We start from the raw sequence: 22,393 nt of genomic DNA, 5'->3' as shown, positions 1-22,393 counted from the left end.
GTATTCTACCAACCAAGAGAAACAAATATGCTGCAAACTGCACTAACAACCCTAAACTATTGATGTGTACATTCCTCAAGCGACATAGGCACAAGTCTACTCATTTTTCTATAGGCACAAGTCCATTAAACTTTCTTATGCCAGAAGGCATGGTGAAGATAGCTCCTCTAGCTGCCCTTTCACTATTCATTAAAATTCGTGATTCACCAAAGCATAGGTTTTATTGGCATTTGCAAGCCTGCTACCACTAGGGCTGATTGTATTTTTCTTTACCCAGTAATCTCCCACAACCAGGTTGGTTCCTCTATTTAAAGACATTAGTCCATTAAACTTTTGCTCTCGTCTTTTTTTTTTTTTTTTTTTTTTTTTTTGCCCCCTCAGGTCATGGATTATACGGGACTTTTGAAATGTTATCTTCCTGGAGGAAAACTAGAGAAGACCAACACGTTAAAGAGAGAACTGCAGCAGTCTATGCAGACTCCATGCTCTCCTTTTCTCTCACCACTGCCATGTACCTGGTCACCTTTGGCATAGGGGCCAGCCCTTTCACAAACATTGAGGCAGCCAGGATTTTCTGCTGCAATTCCTGTATTGCAATCTTCTTCAACTACCTCTATGTACTCTCGTTTTATGGTTCCAGCCTAGTGTTCACTGGTTACATAGAAAACAATTACCAGCATAGTATCTTCTGTAGAAAAGTCCCAAAGCCTGAGGCATTGCAGGAAAAGCCGGCATGGTACAGGTTTCTCCTGACAGCCAGATTCAGTGAGGACACAACTGATGCCGAGGAAGCAAACACTTACGAGAGTCACTTATTGGTATGTTTTCTCAAACGCTATTACTGTGACTGGATAACCAACACCTATGTCAAGCCTTTTGTAGTTCTCTTTTACCTTATTTATATTTCCTTTGCCTTAATGGGCTATCTGCAGGTCAGTGAAGGGTCAGACCTTAGTAATATCGTAGCAACTGCGACGCAAACCATTGAGTATACTACTGCCCAGCAAAAGTACTTTAGCAACTACAGTCCAGTGATTGGGTTTTACATATATGAGTCCATAGAATACTGGAACACTAGTGTCCAAGAAGATGTGCTAGAATATACCAAGGGGTTTGTGCGAATATCCTGGTTTGAGAGCTATTTAAATTACCTTCGGAAACTCAATGTGTCCACTAGCTTGCCTAAGAAAAATTTCACAGATGTGTTGAGGAATTCCTTTCTGAAAGCCCCCCAATTTTCACATTTTCAAGAGGATATCATCTTCTCTAAAAAGTACAATGATGAGGTTGATGTAGTGGCCTCCAGAATGTTTCTGGTGGCCAAGACCATGGAAACCAACAGAGAAGAACTCTATGATCTCCTGGAGACCCTGAGGAGACTTTCTGTCACCTCCAAGGTGAAGTTCATCGTCTTCAATCCATCCTTTGTGTACATGGATCGATATTCCTCCTCTCTGGGAGCCCCCCTGCACAACTCCTGCATCAGTGCTTTATTCCTGCTCTTCTTCTCGGCATTCCTGGTAGCAGATTCTCTGATTAATGTTTGGATCACTCTAACGGTTGTGTCCGTGGAGTTTGGAGTCATAGGTTTCATGACATTGTGGAAAGTAGAACTGGACTGCATCTCTGTGCTATGCTTAATTTATGGAATTAACTACACAATTGACAATTGTGCTCCACTGTTATCCACATTTGTTCTGGGCAAGGATTGCACGAGAACTAAATGGGTAAAAAATGCCCTGGAAGTACACGGGGTAGCTATTTTACAGAGTTACCTCTGCTATCTTGTTGGTCTGATTCCTCTCGCAGCTGTGCCTTCAAATCTGACCTGTACACTGTTCAGGTGCTTGTTTTTAATAGCATTTGTCACCTTCTTTCACTGCTTTGCCATTTTACCTGTGATACTGACTTTCCTGCCACCCTCGAAAAAAAAAAGGAAAGAGAAGAAAAATCCAGAAAACCGGGAGGAAATTGAGTGTGTGGAAATGGTGGATATTGATAGCACTCGAGTGGTTGACCAAATTACAACAGTGTGATAGTGTCTGCTTGTTATTTTTTCACCCTAGGTCTTATCAAGAGCAAAGAGTTTCTGTTATGTTAATGAAACACTTAATTCAAAGTTTTGTTTCTTTTTTTTAAGGATAAGAAATAGGCATTCCCAAAAAAGTAAAGGATGAGGGGGGTGGGGGAAATGGGCATGGCATGTTTTCAATCTTTAAAAGAAAAGGATTGTTGTGAGAAAGAATTTACACACACACACAAGACTTAAAGTCTCTTAAACTAAGATCAAATAAAAGAATGCATATTAGCAGGCAGGATCCTATTTCATCTACACTACAGATGCTGCTGTTATTGGAACAAAACCTACTGATTGAATGGTGAATGGCCAAGGCATAAATAGCTTTAAACACTGATCAAATGATAAGGCTTCCAGAACTTCTGCAGGGCAGTAGCTCCCATCAGAGTTTTGAGGTTTTAGCCATTACACTTAGCTCCCCAACAACCCAAGAAGATGCCTTTGCCTGTGCAAAGGCAAATCAGAACCTTAGAAGCAAATATAGTAGAGTGGTCACCACTTCTGGACTGAAACTGAATCACCCCTAAATTCAGCTGGGTGAGGCCATTTCGCTGTTTAGAACAATGTATTTATCATATTCCCCCATGGATATATGTTTAACTTTTGTATGGTTTGGTTACTACACCTTTAAACTAGTGACAGCTCCAGAATTGCAGAGTTGGGCAAGTCTATGGGTCTGCTTTATTAGTTATAGCTCTTGGAAGAAGGCTCCAAGTCCCTAAAACCATAGTGCCAAACTTAAATACCCAGTGTGATGGAGGGAAAGCAGGTGTCTACTCTGAACCCAGAGACAGTGTCTCCATTTTAACAAAATATTGGCCAGCTGGTACAGCTGTTAGTGGTTTGGCCCTACATGCATTTTTGCGTGGATGCCCAGAAATAACATCTGCTCACACAAAGCTGAGGAAAGAAAAACGAACACTGAAATGGTTACTTGCCATAGTATCCAACCTGTAGTGCCAGCCTGCCTTTGCTTTGAGACATGCCTGCTCAGGGCTGTAGGGGACAAAAGAGACATCTTTGTTGAGTCTAAGTCCTGAAACTGAGAAACTTCATAGACGTGTAGGAAATAAAGGGCTTAGAGGGAGACAGATGGAAAGAGTAATCACCAATACAAACCTATTAAGGATGTAAGTCACCTTCTCTGGTATCCTTTTAAAGTTTCAATCCCAGCTTATCTGACTGTACTTTAACCTTCCAGGTCCCCTACACATACCTTTTTTTGGTGCCCTGATACTTCATCGCAAGGCCCTTCTGTCCATTAACAAGACTAGATGTTTATACTGCTTACCTGCAGTACCTACAGGGGAAGGGTCCATGGATCTAAACAGAAATGGTTTGGTCTGAAGAGGCTATGTATGCTGCCCCAGACCCTTGTATTTCTTTAAGTCTATAACCTGGTCACATCTGAGGCAAGTGTCTACAGTAATTTTCCCTTTTAGATATGTAGCTCAGTTAAATATCTATAGTAGTAAGAATTTTCCAAAAGCATCTTACCTTTCTGTACCTTAGCAGATGTACTGTGCAATTCCCCTATCCTCTGAAGAGGAAGAAACCGAGATCTAGGAGAATAAAGCAACTTACCCAGGGTCATACAACTAGAGGGTTCCCATCATCTTATCACACCTAAGGCAGACCAAGCCAATTTTAGATTTTCTCATGAGAGGGCTGTTATTCCCCCTCAAAATAAATTTCCATGGAAGAAACATAAGACTATTGGGCACGGGGCAAACACTTTTTTTTTTTAAATCACTTTTAGATTTAGGTCTGCCATTGTCTTTCCAAACAGCAAAAATGTCCAAATGATTCAGTAACCACATCAAGTGTGAGCCTGGGCTCCTCCCTGTTTCAAGTTCTGTTGTCCATGCAGTTCCAAAACTATGTGCAGGGAATCATAGCTTGTGTGTTATACACTTGATCAGTCTCCCCTGCAGACACACTACTCATCATACCGTGTTATGCACTTAACTAGAAGATAATGAGCTTTAATCTGAGGACAAGCACAGTCCTCACAAAAGGGCAAGTTTGCATAATGGACCTTCCATCAATTCTCTCACCAAGGGGCCTGCAATCAGGCTATTATTTATAAAATACAGCTGAAGAGGGGATTGGTTTTATTCTTAAATCATATGTTGCTAAATAATTTTTGGAACAGTGTGTTCTAAATCAGCCATTGAGCCACATGGAGCACCTCAGCTTAAAGCGAACAACACAAAGCTGACACAACACACATACCAATTAAGTGGATTTTGTTGAGAATTTAATCATTCTATTTGGTCAACCTGAATGAGTGACTGTGGAACTTTGTTTTATGACAGATAATATCTTACCTTGATGGACTCTGTATATCTTGGGATATTGTATTTTAAATGAAGGGATTTTCAAAATTATCAACTTCTCTTATTAGCACTTGAAATCAAGTCTTATGGAATTCTGAGTATGGAATGAATTTTTCTACCAGGGCACTCTGCATGCCAAGATTTATTATTTATTATTAGATCATTTATTAACTTTATTTGTTAATATTGATTATTGGTTACTGTTCTGAAAGCTTTGTTTTAGTCCTACCTTGGAGAAGACACTTTAGAAGTAACTCAGAATCACTTATCCATAAAATTTAAGTCTCTAGTTTATGAAGCTTTACTTTTTGAGTTGCTATAAAGAGGGAAGGAATGATCCCAGCAAATACTTGCAAAAGTTTTTGTTTTGTTGTCTTTTTCCAGTTAATTCCAACCAAGACATTAACGTCCACTTTACCAAAGAAACTTATTTGGTTGGTTTTGTGTTGGTGTTTGATGTTTGTTTACCAAAGACAATTTTCCATTCATCAAAAATACTTCTTCTGGTCAATTAAAACTGTGATAATCAGGCTTTCTTGGTCACTCATAAGGAAAAAGAAAATAGTCAGGGTAAGTGTGATATTCTCTCGTTGAGTGAAACTCAGCAGGAGATGGAAATGCACAAGGAACTTAGAGTTTGCAAGAAAGAAAATGGTACTTGAAAATAGGGCATTATTGTCTAGTCCTACAGTAATTTTCCACCAAGGAGTATCAGGGCTTCTCAGGCTAAAAGAAGTACTTTTTTTTTTCTAGTGAAAAAAATAAGACAAACCCTTCCAAAACTTTCTCTCCACTGATCCAGTTCATAAGTTTTGATTTTGGTTTAAGTTTTTGTTATTTTGGGTTTCTTTTTGTTTCAGTCTGTTTGTGTTTTGCTCCTTCCTTTCCTACCACTTTCACCCCTCAAATTTCATTCAGAAGTGAGTTAATCAGTACCATCCTCCATGACCATAGTTCTTCTCACAATATACTGCTATTAATCAAGGTTATTGAGCAACCTTTTATTTTAACCAACCACCACCCACTTCTTCTAAGTGGTATTCTGGGACCATGGCACATTTCTCTAGTCACAGTGACAGCATGGCTGTGTCCATCTGAAGAATAGGTGAGATAGGCAGCCAACTTGGGGGTGTGGTATGAGCTAGGGCCTCTTGGACACAAATGTACCCTCTTCATAATGGCTTTATTCCTTTGGATCCTATTAAAGCACTCCTGCAGCTTATAGTAGTGTTTGACGTCTGTGAATCTTTGTTTTCTCATCTATAAAATGGGGATAACAGTAACTATCTTTAAATTCAACAAATACTGAGTGCTAAAACTGCCTGCAGACTGTTCTAGAGACTGTGGACACAGCAGTGAACAAAACAGATTAAAATTTCTGCCCTCAAAGAACCTACATTTGAATGACATGGTAGGTTTACTGTGAGGACTGAGATGATGTTTGGAAAGCACACATGACAAGGTGTGGCATAAAGAAGAAACTCAAGACACTGTTATGGCACTAGGGCACAGGCTGTATAGAAAAGGATATTTTGGCATACTTGGGCCCAGGATTAGGGCTGTATAAAGATGCAATGAGTTACCATAGGAGATAGTGAATTTCTGGTCATTTTAGGACATTTGAAATTGGGGTGGATCACTACAAAGTGGGACAATTGTAAAGGGGCTGCAAGCCGTGGATAACAGGGTTAGACTGTAATCCCTATAGGAAAGGGATACAGGCACTTGGCATTTGGGGTGGGGAGGGAGGGCACTGACTACTTAATAACTGTGCTTTACTTATCTAAAGACATTTGATCATCCCCTTTGGATAATTTGCTTTCAAGTCAGGTATTTGAACACACAAAGTTCCCATATTTTTTAAAGCATGGAAAATCTGCAATACAAAAGAAAAAATTAAATAAGTACTATCAGATTCCTTGCAAAGAACTGAGAATTACTGCTGCAGCCAGCACACTGCAGAGCTCCTTCCCGTGGTGGTTACAACTGTCTATTCCTGTTTCATACCAGTCCAGGAGAAAATAGAGGAAAATCAATGAGCTAGAATCCGTTCACCTGAATAGGCAATGTCAGGATGTCCTCCCCAGCTTACTTCTCACCTGCCCCCTCCCCTCCGCTTCTGCCCATGATCTGTTTGAAGTTTTCTTTGATACTTATGAAGGTACTGCATAAGAAAGAGGAAGCAAGGCAACCAGAGCTATGGCCTCTGTGCAGATTTTTGAGTTAGATTAAAATTAACACCACAAGACTCAGGAGGAGTCTTCCTGGTGAGGAAAGAAAGCTTACTTTTAAAGTACAAAGAAAGAAATGTGTGCCAAGGAGGCAACCTGCAGAGGAACCTTGTTGGAAGGAGTTGTTCCTGAGGAATGTGCCAATTTCTTCTCCCTCCAGAATTTGTCACCAGATGAAACTTTGGATAGAACTAAGCCTACCGCTTCATTTTTCACATGAGGAATATGGAGCCCAGAGAAGTGAAAGTACTTTCAGAGCTAGTCAGAAGCAGATACAAGACTATAATAGAAGTTTCCTAGCTTCTAGCCTAAATTTGTTCTCCATTCTGCCGCTTTACTGCCAAATCCTATATGTCTAAATTATGGAGTCTTAACCTGGGGGGCATGAATGAATTGGTGGGAGTGGGTAAAGTCTGAACTCCCTAAACTTAGACTATATGCAAAAATATGTGTATATGTTCAATTTGTATATTTTCCTAAAGACAGGGTTCATAATTCTTAACAAATGCCATAAGGGGTCTGTGACCAAAAAAGAGTGAAGAACTACTGTCCTAAATTAATAAAGACCTCATTGGGAGTATGATCCTGGTGTCCTCATTTTAGATAATGGGCAATCAAGAACTTCCTAACCATCTTTTCTCTACTGAAGCAAAAATGATTCTAAATATTGGTCTCTTCATGCCTAGCCAAGTGCCTGCTTCCATTCATTCATTCTTCATTCATTTGTTTATTTATTCTGCAAACATATTTTCAGTGTCCAATTTATGTTGCAGCACTGGCTAAACACACCCGCCAGGGCCGGGAAAGGACTTCTCTGTACTTGTTTGCAGGAAAACTATCAAGCTGCTACTACATGCTCACTGTTGCAACAGTGTGTATGTGTGTGTGTGTGTGTGTGTGTGTGTGTGTATCTTCAAAATTACAGTAACACCCCCCCCACACACACACACACACATGCAGAGGGGGAAGCCAACAAACACAACATATAGAAGTAGACCCTGTCAATAGGGGGAAGGGCAACCGATTTCCAGGTTATAAAGTTATGTACCGGTTGGCAGCAGCATAGCACATCCTTGGGAGGGGCTGCTCCCAAGTGAGCCTGACTCTGAGGTATCTACACCAGGCATGTTTGCACACACTTGCAGCAGCTGACTCTCCAATGAACAGGGAAGAGAGTCAGTTTCATTCATCTTGACAGTATTTATAATGGGAAAATAGGAAATTATGGCCATGGGCAAAGGAGTACATTTAAGGACAGGCATATCTTGGATACAGACATGCAAACAGAAGCCCAGTTCTCTTAACTCCTAGCCATGCGCTAGATATAACATATGTTAATAGAGAAAGTTGGAGAATAAATTATTCTATTTGTACCTGTTGGCTCTGCTTCTTCCCATATAACTTGAGGCACAACAGAATGCACCTGAATTGACCTAAGGGCCAGGCTGGGGAAACCACTATTTGACCTTCCCTGAGGAACAAAGGAGGCACTGACAGCTGAACAGAGACATTACATCACCCTCTATCCAGCCATGATAAGGAAGTTTTCTATTAAGATGGAGAAATGTTACTCCTGCTTTGTAGCACCTGATGAATCTAGAAAGTATTTTGTTTAATTCCCAAAAAATGGCAAAGACAGCACACTTCCATTACCTATTCCAGCCTCATTCTTGGCAAAATCCATAGATTCTCTTTGGCTAAGCAATGTACTTAATTTCCTGGATGAATCTTGAACATATCTGGCTCAGTCTTTCAGATCTTTATTTTTTAATTAATATCATACCAAAATTCCCTTTACCCTTTATTCCAGAATCGCCAATGCAGATGCCACAATGCCCTGGCAAAACTGGTAGTAACTGGCTCTGTTGCAAACATACATGTTTCCCACATACAACACACTTGCATTCACACATGCATACACAAATACATTACACACACATGTGCACTCACACATATGCACATATACACAATCCACATGCAGATACATGTACACACACAACACATGTACATATAGCACACATGCATGTTCAGGCATGCACATACACACACATATGACACACACACCACCTTTTTTCTTTTCTTTTTTTTTTTTGGCATGGGCAGGCTCCAGGAATCTAACTCCGGTCTCCGACACGGCAGGCGAGAATTCTGCCACTAAGCCACCGTTGCACCACCCACACACCACCTTTTATAACAAACCAGACATATTTAGGCATGTTAAAATGTCTTAGCAGGCTCAGTCCTGTGATTCTTTGGGGTTTGGCAGGGCAAGGACTTCAGCTGTCTGCAGAGAACCACAAAACAATCTTATCTTCCCCTCCTGAATGTTTCCTCTGTGTGAGAATGTCTAAGACCAGCCAACAGGACACTGTAAAGAAAAGAAATCTGGGATAATTAGTGTGTGTTGGGATTTACAGGTTGTTAATTGGCATTTTCATTGTAAGAAAACTGCATTTGATGGGATTTTCCAAGTCATAAGAGAGAATGCAGAGACCCAAACCACAGAAATCTCTACCAAAGTCTGGAATTACAGAAATTTAGCTAGACTTTTTGGTTGGCAGTCCAGAGAATTGGAAAAGGAAGATGGAGGAAGGAAGAAAGAAATATGGGGTGGCCTTTCATCTTGCCAATTCTCAGTCTTAAGTAGAGTGGGCATTCCCATTTATCCCATTAATCAGTTTCCTAGGAAAACCAGTGAAGATCATCTACCTCAAGGAAAGAAAGTGTCATACAGGGAAGCCAGGCAATAGGAAATATCAGTTTGGGAGAAAAGTCACCCAAGTAATGCAAAGCACAATCCAATATCAGAAACTTAGCATATCTATATGTCTATATCTATATATATAGATATCTATATCTATATACACACACACATACATACACACAGCTGGGGAGTGGCATTAAGAAGACTCCTAGTTCTCAAAAAATTTAAGCAAAAAAGGTATAAAAAAGTAATTATTGGGAAGCTGAAGCCAATCAAAATTGTGGGAATGAATGAAAATATGAGCTGAGAATAATGGAGTTTTGGGGCTCTCTATAAAATAAAGATATAGATCCTGAATCTGTACAGTTTTTGAATAAAGTAAAAGCACCCCATATCTTCTTTTGAATTACTGGCCCATAATTCCTCCTCTTTAACTTGGTCAGAATATACTCAGGGCCTATTTTTATTGTTTATGATCTCATACTTCAACCATCCCTTATGTGTTGAGGATTTACATTCTAGCTTAGAACCTGTGACCAGAATTACTGAAGGCTAGGCCCACACAATGAAAGTTTCAGCCTAGTTATAGTCATTCCTTAGCCATATGATTCTCATTCCTCTAAAAATGTGCAAGTGCTTCAAAAAGCTATAAGAACTGTGTAGAGAAAACCAATGTATTAAAAAATGTCAAAAATAACACGTGCCAATAATTATTAACAAGAAAATAGTCATGAACAGTTCAATGTTCCCTTAAGTGTCCAATTTTAGTAGGAGACAAAAGAAAATGGAAACGTCTATACCAAATATTTAGTAATGTTGGAAAAGATTATCACCCTAGACATAAAACAGTTTTAAAATGTGGCCCCTCTATTATTGTCATCACTGATGAAAGAAGTTCCTGAAATCACATATTATTTTGTAAATTTTTTTGGCTGAATCACAGTGAATTTTTAAGTTGCATTCCTGGAAATAGATCAAAGACCTCATCTTGTCAGTCAGAGTAACCACGATTATAGAATTCAGAAATTTTATCATCTATTTCTCCATAGGAGACCCCAACCTTATGTTGTGTTTCTCAGTATTTTGGTTGGGTTTCTTCACACTAGGAAAACAAGGAATTCTGGGAGTAATAAATTAGTTTAAACCTAGGGGAAAAATCCAAATCCTAGAGCACATAATGAATTTAGCTTGGTCCGTTTTGAGACAGATAAACCCTACTGGGAAGAATAGCACAGTTTCTCCTGAATCTTGAAAAAGTGAGTTACATCACTTTTATTCATGATGGGCTGCACCTGCTAGGATGGAATTCAAAGAAAACTTGCCCAGATCAATTTCTCACAAAGAGTTAAAACACTTATCTTTCAGGAGCATTAATCAACTATGATTTTACCTAAAGTCAAAAAGCATTTTAAATATGTTTCAGAAAAATCAGTGTGAATACAAAATGACTGACTCTTTCAGTAAAAAGAAATCCTATATTTTGTACCACTTGAGCTTCTCCGACACCTAAAATATGTATTTACATCATCCACACCCATACAAAAACAAAATCAGCAGGAAAAACCATCCCACTGATGACTGGCAATCCTCCATCTGGCCAGCTTTCACCAGAGGGAAATATTTCATGATTTCACATGAAGCTGATAGACTGCAGAAGCCTCCGAGCCACCTAACACACTAAACCTGGAAAATGGTTCATATCAAATATATTGAATCCTCAGCCAAATTTCCTCTCATATCAAAATCCCATTTTCCAAAGCAGCATCCTATTTTCAATATTGGTATCAAATTCCACATGTAAAGATTTTGAATGTACTGCTTTCATTTTTTCATTCAGGTTTCCAATCCTCTGATAGACACACCCCAAAGAGTGAAATGGCAGTAGGCCAGGGGAATATTTTGGTGTGATTATTTTTTTCATTTTCTTTCTTTTGTCTAGATAGCTCAATGCTCTTTGACAGCAATTAGTATATATTCCTTTGTTGTTGTATTGTGTTGTGTTTCCAGTTGAGCAATCAGAAAAGTTTATATGACTTAATATCCTACAGATGGAGATTTGGGTTTTAAGCTTCTTTAAAAACCTTGCATATGGTGCCTTCTTTGGCTTAACGTTACATCTGTTTCTGGTGAAAGAAAAGAAAAATCCATTTTCTGACCTTAGTTTTATATATGATCAAAAGTGGGGCAATAAAATTGTAGTAGGAAAAACACAACTTGTAGCAGAAGCAGCCTATATACCCTACACGCTTGGATGTAAAGGAAGGCAACAGAGGTCTAAGAAAAGTGTAAGTTTAACCTCGCCGTTTTGTAAATTTCTGGGGACATTTAGGCCCAGTGATGGAATGCTGGGAATATTAGTTATAGGTCAACACCTATATGGAGAGAGGAGGACAGTCTGAGAGGTTGTTACAAAGCAGCATATATGTATGGGTATATCAAGTAAATTATAGGAGATTGGTTGGTGGGTTCTCTTTTTTAGGGCTAATTAAATGGATGTGTAATATCACATTCACAAAGAAATTTTGGACCCAAAATTATATGTTGTAGGTACCAAACTACAATATTGATCTCTTAATGCAAAGGATTGGGATGATTTCAGAGTTTGGCTCAATAATTCTGAGCTAGAACCCAGAAGCTGGGAATAGCAGAGAAGAAGTTACACTCATACTCCTGTTTAAAGTCCTTATTTAGTCCATTTCCATGGAAACTGAAATCAAACAGGACACACACATTAAAAAACAAAAACAAAATAAAACTGGCTAGAATTGTGTGCGTGCGTGTGTGTGTGTGTGTGTGTGTACGTGTAAGCATTCACAATATAATTTCTGCATGGAAACGCTTTCATCAGTGACAACTCTCCAACAAATGGAGGCCAGAGATCCAGACTGATTTCCTTTTTCAGAAGCCAAATCTGTAATACTTTGAAAAACACAAATTAGAAAAGTAAGTGTATCACACCATGCCTTCACTACCAATTCCTTGGAGTGTTCTATTTCATAACTGTATGCTCAATTAATTTAGCTAAGTAACTTGGAAATATTTTATAGTGAGAAGATAACCACAAGAAGTAAACTTAATTCCTCTGATTTTTGCCTACTTTGGTTTACTGTTAAGCATCAGATTTTCTTAATAGGAAAATGATGGCCAGGTGAAGAGAGAGCGAGTTTATTGTAATTTTTCAATATATAATTTTTCAACATGGCCAAGTTTCCATCCAAAAGGCAAAATAATATGTGCACATTCCAGATTTACAGAGATATTTCATAATACATGATTCCAACTTAGTTCATATCTGTCCTTATAAGATAGGCCAACACTGAAGTTGCTGTCCATAAAAAAGGCACTGCTAAAATCTATAGTAAGGTTGGAAGAAGAATGAATACTATATTTTTCCATATTCCTCTAATGAGGTCATATACATAGATAATTTTTGATGGGGAAGAAAAAATAGAAAAAAGAGTTCCTTTTAAAGAATTTCACTTAAAAATGGATCACAGGTGATGATTTGGGATCTTGAACTAAATTAGATTTTTTATCCAACCACCCTGGCAAAGTTTTACGCCTCATGAAGTATTTCATTTTTGCTGGTGTCCAAATCAGGGATGGAGAGCTGTATGCTTCATCTGGCAAAGATCAACACGGCAATAGCATTTGATTTTAAACATGAGTTTTATTTTTTAAAAGAACCACATTGCAACATATTCTCCTTTGTGCTTCAGACTTGAATGAGCAGTCTTATAAAAGGATGAGGATGCTGATAGTCTATATTCAAAGCCATGGGGAGGCAATGATTTTACTTTATAAAATGGAAAAAGTAATTTCTTAGGAAAAAAATAATCAAGAGGAAGAGTAAGAGGTGGGGAAACTAAAATTTGTCATGACTAAGGCATGGATCAAAATGCCAGGTCCCTTCCTCTTGGGGGTCAAGTGCTATCTCCCTTGAGATGACATTTTATCATCTACATGGAAATCTTCATGTCTGCAGAGAGCATCACCAACTCACAAGAATATAAAAACAATATTCCCTTTAGTCACTGTATTTAAGCCATCAAGTTCAAAACCACCCAATAAGAAGGGGTCTTAAAAGAATATATAATAAGTACCCATCACTACAGCTTGAAAAAGAATACAAATGTTCAGTCTATAAGAATGCTGAGTCCATGAACTGGAAGCCAACAAATAAAAACCCTAGGCTGTAATATTTATCCATATTCATGTGAATTAAGAAATGTAGGGGTGTTTAATCTTAACAAAGGGGCCTATATCATTTTTCACTTCAGTTGACTTGACATTATAGAAAAATGACAATAAAAACTGAAACTAATATTGAATGTGGTTAACAGACTTGGCAATTGACCTTCCATTGTTTAAACAGTGAATTTTAGAAAGTTCCAGTACTACTGAATAATTTTTATACACATACACACTGAGCTCAGTGCTTAAAATTGAAATAACTATAGTTGTGTTTTATTTTAGATTTGTACCCCAGCATGCCTTTCATGAATGTGAAAAGAAAATACGGAAACTCATCAATGTAATAAAATACAAATTCATAATATACCTATACTTTAAGTTGTTTCAGGGTTTGAGAATTCCCTTTACATTATTAAAGAAAGGGAAAAATCACTATAAATGAAAATATTTTGAGCATTCAATAAACCCTCATGATTTTTTCTCTCTTGAGATGCTCCACCCTTCTCTTATTCTTTTACTGTTTCAGATGTTTCAAAAAAATTCCCTAGACTTTAGCCAGCATGGCTTAAATACTCCTCAAACAAATTTTTGCAAGTACGCAGAGGTTGTAAGCATTCAGAGGTTCCACAAACAGGACTGATTCAGTTTCCAAATAAATCATATCCTAAATGATACAGAATTATGCACCAACAGCTAAAAGACCGATTTACCAGCTGAAATACTGTAACACAGTATGTAATGTCATACAGGCAAATGCAATGTTTAGTAAACATACACCTCTGTCATTTTGTATTTATTTATACCTATTTAAAAATAAAGCACATGAATAAAGCCAAATATGTGTGTGTTCCTTTTGCATTACTTTGATCATGGCAAAGGGAAAGCACAGCATGCATCACTGCAAAGGGTTTGACTATCACACAACATTAAAAATAAAGCAGACGTCATACTGAACATTTGTGTGATTTGTCAATCAAGAATCTTCTTATTCAGGTATTGAAACTCAAGCACTTTTCAGAGTTTGAGTCATAAATACCTTCCTATCTGTTACTGGCATAACAATGAGGTTGATGATGTCTTAGACTGGGCCTACCCCAGAATCAGACCTGGATAAATGAATGTGTATATACTTGGTATATCTAGGAGGTGACAGGAGCACCTACAGGAGAGGAGGAAATTGATACAGGGCAGTTTCATAAGGAAGATAATACAGAATATGTTAATGAACAAGTTACTTCTATAGGCAACTGGAACCCAATCCCACTGAAGACTTCCGGAAGATGGTTGTAGAGCATGCTTCAGAGTTTTTCACCCAAGAAATGAAGAAACTGGGTATTTAATTCAACTTCTCTCAGTCAGTGGATGAGGCTTTAATTCACCAGTACCTTCAGTGCAGCACCTAAGAGTTCTTAGGAATGAACTCTTAAAATAGATGCTGTTAGCATATACTAAAATGATGACTGCCAAAAGACATGGATAGAGCATTAGCAGTGTCTGCCATAATGAGGAAGGCCTTTCAAATATGTACAGGCACTGAAAAGATTCTTGTTTGGTTTTCTGAGGCCCCATGGGTGTTGGGGCTGCAGGGATCTACGCCAGGACTTAAGGCAGGTAAACTGAGGTCTATTAAGGTTTCCAACAAAATAGAACTTAGATGAGAAAGAAACCACCAAGGAAAAACTAAAAACTGGTTAAGGCTATTGAAGAACTAGGCTACAATTATAGTCAAAATTGATAAAGATCCTGGTCCATCAGGTACACAAAAAGGTAAGTCACTCTCCAGGTATGAATAGGATCAAGAAACTGGATGACTAGCTAAAACTAGGGTCTAGCACCATGTCCAAGAAGAGCTCCAAGTCTAGATTTATCTTTGGATATACAAGAAGCCCTGTATCCAAGTGGTATGATGATAAATGTTTAACAATCGGCTCTTTGGGGAAACGAGAAGGGAGCTAATGTTTAGTATTGGCTGATTTCCATGTTGTAAATACTCTCATCATTGCCAGTTTCAAGCTACCCATGGTTTAATAACCAGCTTTTAAAGTTCCTGAACATTTAACAATTGGCTTTTGTAAGCCAGCAACAGATGGCTCCAGCACACCACTGCTGGTATCTCTCCACCCAAGATTCAGCCACTTTTTCAGATTTAAAGGCCTAATGGTTAATTACTAAACCATATCCAGTTCTTGATGTCAGAGGTTATGCCCACAACTACTTTGGTACCTGAGCGGGTGAGCCACACCACTGATTTAAGTGTTGGGGATACTCAGTGGAAACTGACCTCCTGGTATGCTCTGATTTCCCTTTGTTATCATCTTCCTCAGAGCCTTTGAAGCCCCTTGGGTCTGGTAGTAAGTTTCTGGCAGAAGTGCTGCTGGGTCAGACCCACTAGCACATTAGCATCTATAATGGGATAAATGTGCCTATCCCAATGGCTTATCCACTAACATCTGATCCATATTTATATGTAAAATCAAACTATATTGGGGTCCAAAAGGAGAAGAACCTGGAACTGTCATGAGTACTTATGCTAATGAACACCTGTACTGCAACCCTGTGCTCCACGCTCTTCCAGATATTGCAGTTAATGCAAATTATGTCTGTCCCAAACCATGAAGAAAATGTTGCAAATGCAATTCAACGGAGCAGTGTATTCAGTTTATACAAAATCTGGCCTTCTCCCTACCCAGAGTTCAGTGATCCCTGTATCTCCCCATGACATCCTAACAGAGGTCATGGTAACCATAACTGTAAGAAGTCACCACTTCTCTGCAAGCAAGGGTTCAAGAAGCTGCACATCACCAACTGGCATCCACTATGACTTTCATATTTAAAAATCATTACCGTCTCCCAAGTGATTTATATCACCTAAAATCTATGTTTCAATAACAATTAAGGGTAGAATTTCGATACACTCCCTGATACCATACAAATTCTACTTCTGATTCCATTTCTCAGGTGTTTCTTTTGTGTACAGGAAGAAAGGCAGCTCAATTTTCCAAGTGAAATAGCCCTTATTCCTTGTCTTTCTCTCATCTTAGATAAATGTAAAGTTACTAAGAAACCCTCCTGTACTCCTCAGATTTTTGTACTTCAATCATCTGTACACAGTTGCTCTGGAAGTTCTAGTATTCAAAAGACATATCAAGGAAGGGATGGAGAGGGAGAAACCACCCAGCAACTCACAGTTCTTTGTCTTTCTAGGGCTTTTCTTCACGGTAGCTGCCCCTTGGCTCTGATCAAGGCTATGATTTTAAACTCCTTTGTACAAATGTCTGCTCTCATTTGAAGCCTACTAGCATAAAATATCAATGTGAATGACAAGAATCTTTCAATATAGCTCCAACATTTCCTTAAGAGATATTCAAATAGAAGCATTTCTTTACTATTTCCTGACAGATTTTCCTTTGTAGAAACTGTGATATACAAAAGATTTCATTTTCTACTATATCACTCCCATACTTTTCTCCCCAGCATCCAGATGGTACTTCTTATTATCTGAATAAATAATCAGACAAGAACCCCTGAACAATTAGGAATATTGTCTAATATATTTATCCAAAGTACTCACTCTTGATTCTAGATAACAAGAACATGTCAATTTCTCAGCATCTGAAGTCCGATGACAACGTCTCAAATCTCAGCTTCATCTCAAAAATGAGCTGAGTTTCAGGGACAGTGATAAGATTTAAGATGGCAGGCTGTCATTTTGGTATTACCATGAGATTAGAGTATCTGGATAAGCAAGGAGATGGGATAGGAGTTGGGATGAGAAGGGGGAAAGCAGAGTGCTTTATTTGTATTTAAATAAACTTCATTTCCTTAATAAACTTTATTTCCTTATCAACACTTTTTTCCCTCATCAGGTGCTAGGCTGTTTGAAGCTGTCATTTTTAGCTATCCTAGAACTTGTCGATGGTAGAAGTATACCCAACTTCAAAAATATTATTAAAAGATACCTAACTGGATTTTTTTCTGTTGAAACTCTGCTGATTTATCATTCCAGATCTTTTCTTAATTCAACTTAAATTTTTTTATTAATTAAAAAAAGAATTAACAAAACAATTAGAAATCATTCCATTCTACATGTACAATCAGTAATTCTTAATAACATCACATAGTTGCATATTCATCATTTCTTAGTACATTTGCATCGATTTAGAAAAAGAAATAAAAAGACAACAGAATAAGAATTAAAACAATGATAGAAAGAAAAAAAAAAAAAACCAATACCTCACATGCAGCTTCATTCGGTGTTTTAACATAATTGCATTACAATTGGGTAGTATTGTGCTGTCCATTTCTGAGTTTTTATATCCAGTCCCGTTGAACAGTCTGTATCCCTTCAGCTCCAATTACCTCTTCTCTCTTTTTTTTTTTAATTAACGGAAAAAAAGAAATTAACCCAACATTTAGAAATCATACCATTGTACATATGCAATCAGTAATTCTTAACATCATCACATAGATGCATGATCATCATTTCTTAGTACATTTGCATCGGTTTAGAAGAACTAGCAACATAACCGAAAAAGATATAGAATGTTAATATAGAGAAAAAAATAAAAGTAATAATAGTAAAATCAAAACAAAACAAAGCAAAAACCTATAGCTCAGATGCAGCTTCATTCAGTGTTTTAACAAGATTACTTTACAATTAGGTATTATTGTGCTGTCCATTTTTGAGTTTTTGTATCTAGTCCTGTTGCACAGTCTGTATCCCTTCAGCTCCAATTACCCATTATCTTACCCTGTTTCTAACTCCTGCTGGACTCTGTTACCAATGACATATTCCAAGTTTATTCTCGAATGTCCGTTCACATCAGTGGGACCATACAGTATTTGTCCTTTAGTTTTTGGCTAGACTCACTCAGCATAATGTTCTCTAGGTCCATCCATGTTATTACATGCTTCATAACTTTATCTTGTCTTAAAGCTGCATAATATTCCATCGTATGTATATACCACAGTTTGTTTAGCCATTCTTCTGGTGATGGACATTTTGGCTGTTTCCATCTCTTTGCAATTGTAAATAACGCTGCTATAAACATTGGTGTGCAAATATCCGTTTGTGTCTTTGCCCTTAAGTCCTTTGAGTGTATTCCCAGCAATGGTATTGCTGGGTTGTATGGCAATTCTATATTCAGCTTTTTGAGGAAACGCCAAACTGCCTTCCACAGTGGTTGCACCATTTGACATTCCCACCAACAGTGGATAAGTGTGCCTCTTTCTCCGCATCCTCTCCAGCACTTGTCATTTTCTGTTTTGTTGATAATGGCCATTCTGGTGGGTGTGAGATGATATCTCATTGTGGTTTTGATTTGCATTTCTCTAATGGCCAGGGACATTGAGCATCTCTTCATGTGCCTTTTGGCCATTTGTATTTCCTCTTCTGAGAGGTGTCTGTTCAAGTCTTTTTCCCATTTTGTAATTGGGTTGGCTGTCTTTTTGTTGTTGAGATGAACAATCTCTTTATAAATGCTGGATACTAGACCTTTATCTGATATATCATTTCCAAATATTGTCTCCCATTGTGTAGGCTGTCTTTCTACTTTCTTGATGAAGTTCTTTGATGCACAAAAGTGTTTAATTTTGAGGAGCTCCCATTTATTTATTTCCTTCTTCAGTGTTCTTGCTTTAGGTTTAAGGTTCATAAAACCACCTCCAGTTGTAAGATCCATAAGATATCTCCCAACATTTTCCTCTAACTGTTTTATGGTCTTAGACCTAATGTTTAGATCTTTGATCCATTTTGAGTTAACTTTTGTATAGGGTGTGAGAGATGTGTCTTCTTTCATTCTTTTGCATATGGATATCCAGTTCTCTAGGCACCATTTATTGAAGAGACTGTTCTGTCCCAGGTGAGTTGGCTTGACTGCCTTATCAAAGATCAAATGTCCATAGATGAGAGGGTCTATATCTGAGCACTCTATTCGATTCCATTGGTCGATATATCTATCTTTATGCCAATACCATGCTGTTTTGACCACTGTGGCTTCATAATTTGCCTTAAAGTCAGGCAGCTCGAGACCTCCAGCTTTGTTTTTTTTCCTCAAGATGTTTTTAGCAATTCGGGGCACCCTGCCCTTCCAGATAAATTTGCTTATTGGTTTTTCTATTTCTGCAAAATAAGTTGTTGGGATTTTGATTGGTATTGCATTGAATCTGTAAATCAATTTAGGTAGGATTGACATCTTAACTATATTTAGTCTTCCAATCCATGAACACGGTATGCCCTTCCATCTATTTAGGTCTTCTGTGATTTCTTTTAACAGTTTTTTGTAGTTTTCTTTATATAGGTTTTTTGTCTCTTTAGTTAAATTTATTCCTAGGTATTTTATTCTTTTAGTTGCGATTGTAAATGGGATTCGTTTCTTGATTTCCCCCTCAGCTTGTTCATTGCTAGTGTATAGAAATGCTACAGATTTTTGAATGTTGATCTTGTAACCTGCTACTTTGCTGTACTCATTTATTAGCTCTAGTAGTTTTGTTGTGGATTTTTCCGGGTTTTCGACGTATAGTATCATATCATCTGCAAACAGTGATAGTTTTACTTCTTCCTTTCCAATTTTGATGCCTTGTATTTCTTTTTTTTGTCTAATTGCTCTGGCTAGAACCTCCAACACAATGTTGAATAATAGTGGTGATAGTGGACATCCTTGACTCGTTCCTGATCTTAGGGGGAAGGTTTTCAATTTTTCCCCATTGAGGATGACATTAGCTGTGGGTTTTTCATATATTCCCTCTATCATTTTAAGGAAGTTCCCTTGTATTCCTATCTTTTGAAGTGTTTTCAACAGGAAAGGATGTTGAATCTTGTCAAATGCCTTCTCTGCATCAATTGAGATGATCATGTGATTTTTCTGCTTTGATTTGTTGATATGGTGTATTACATTAATTGATTTTCTTATGTTGAACCATCCTTGCATACCTGGGATGAATCCTACTTGGTCATGATGTATAATTCTTTTAATGTGTTGTTGGATACGATTTGCTAGAATTTTATTGAGGATTTTTGCATCTATATTCATTAGAGAGATTGGCCTGTAGTTTTCTTTTTTTGTAATATCTTTGCCTGGTTTTGGTATGAGGGTGATGTTGGCTTCATAGAATGAATTAGGTAGTTTTCCCTCCGCTTCGATTTTTTTGAAGAGTTTGAGGAGAATTGGTACTAATTCTTTCTGGAACGTTTGGTAGAATTCACATGTGAAGCCATCTGGTCCTGGACTTTTCTTTTTAGGAAGCTTTTGAATGACTAATTCCATTTCTTTACTTGTGATTGGTTTGTCGAGGTCATCTATGTCTTCTTGAGTCAAAGTTGGTTGTTCATGTCTTTCCAGGAACCCATCCATTTCCTCTAAATTGTTGTATTTATTAGCGTAAAGTTGTTCATAGTATCCTGTTATTACCTCCTTTATTTCTGTGAGGTCAGTAGTTATGTCTCCTCTTCCATTTCTGATCTTATTTATTTGCATCCTCTCTCTTCTTCTTTTTGTCAATCTTGCTAAGGGCCCATCAATCTTATTGATTTTCTCATAGAACCAACTTCTGGTCTTATTGATTTTCTCTATTGTTTTCATGTTTTCAATTTCATTTATTTCTGCTCTGATCTTTGTTATTTCTTTCCTTTTGCTTGCTTTGGGATTAGTTTGCTGTTCTTTCTCCAGTTCTTCCAAGTGAACAGTTAATTCTTGCATTTTTGCCTTTTCTTCTTTTCTGATATAGGCATTTAGGGCAATAAATTTCCCTCTTAGCACTGCCTTTGCTGCATCCCATAAGTTTTGATATGTTGTGTTTTCATTTTCATTCGCCTCGAGGTATTTACTAATTTCTCTTGCAATTTCTTCTTTGACCCACTCGTTGTTTAAGAGTGTGTTGTTGAGCCTCCACGTATTTGTGAATTTTCTGGCACTCCGCCTATTATTGATTTCCAACTTCATTCCTTTATGATCCGAGAAAGTGTTGTGTATGATTTCAAACTTTTTAAATTTTTTAAGACTTGCTTTGTGACCCAGCATATGGTCTATCTTTGAGAACGATCCATGAGCACTTGAGAAAAAGGTGTATCCTGCTGTTGTGGGATGTAATGTCCTATAAATGTCTGTTAAGTCTAGCTCCTTTATAGTAATATTCAGATTCTCTATTTCTTTATTGATCCTCTGTCTAGATGTTCTGTCCATTGATGAGAGTGGGGAATTGAAGTCTCCAACTATTATGATATTTGTGTCTATTTCCCTTTTCAGTGTTTGCAGTGTATTCCTCACGTATTTTGGGGCATTCTGGTTTGGTGCGTAAATATTTATTATTGTTATGTCTTCTTGTTGAATTGTTCCTTTTATTAGTATATAGTGTCCTTCTTTGTCTCTTTTAACTGTTTTACATTTGAAGTCTAACTTTTTGGATATTAGTATAGCCACTCCTGCTTTTTTCTGGTTGTTATTTGCATGAAATATCTTTTCCCAACCTTTCACTTTCAACCTATGTTTATCTTTGGGTCTAAGATGTGTTTCCTGTAGACAGCATATAGAAGGATCCTGTTTTTTAATCCATTCTGCCATTCTATGTCTTTTGATTGGGGAATTCAGTCCATTAACATTTAGTGTTATTACTGTTTGGATAATATTTTCCTCTACCATTTTGCCTTTTGTATTATATATATCATATCTGACTTTCCTTCTTTCTACACTCTTCTCCATACCTCTCTCTTCTGTCTTTTCGTTTCTGACTCTAGTGCTCCCTTTAGTATTTCTTGCAGAGCTGGTCTCTTGGTCACAAATTCTCTCAGTGACTTTTTGTCTGAGAATGTTTTAATTTCTCCTTCATTTTTGAAGGACAATTTTGCTGGATA

The 22,393-nt window shown here is 37.7% G+C and overlaps 1 protein-coding gene across 1 annotated transcript in view; it reads left to right on the top strand.

Moving 5' to 3' along the window:
• PTCHD1 (patched domain containing 1) overlaps positions 1-6,139 on the top strand; it is a 64,576-nt gene extending 58,437 nt beyond the window's left edge. Inside the window, exon 3 of the mRNA XM_077145204.1 lies at positions 382-6,139. Within this exon, the coding sequence (XP_077001319.1) occupies positions 382-2,036 (1,655 nt within the window). The 3' untranslated portion in view covers positions 2,037-6,139. The remainder of the gene's footprint in view (positions 1-381) is intronic.
• Positions 6,140-22,393: the final 16,254 nt, after the last annotated feature.

This window comes from Tamandua tetradactyla, chromosome X (genome assembly GCF_023851605.1).
Source record: "Tamandua tetradactyla isolate mTamTet1 chromosome X, mTamTet1.pri, whole genome shotgun sequence".
Lineage (NCBI taxonomy): Eukaryota > Metazoa > Chordata > Mammalia > Pilosa > Myrmecophagidae > Tamandua > Tamandua tetradactyla.
Note: the sequence above shows the minus strand (reverse complement) of the source record. Positions and strands in the feature narration are given on the sequence as shown.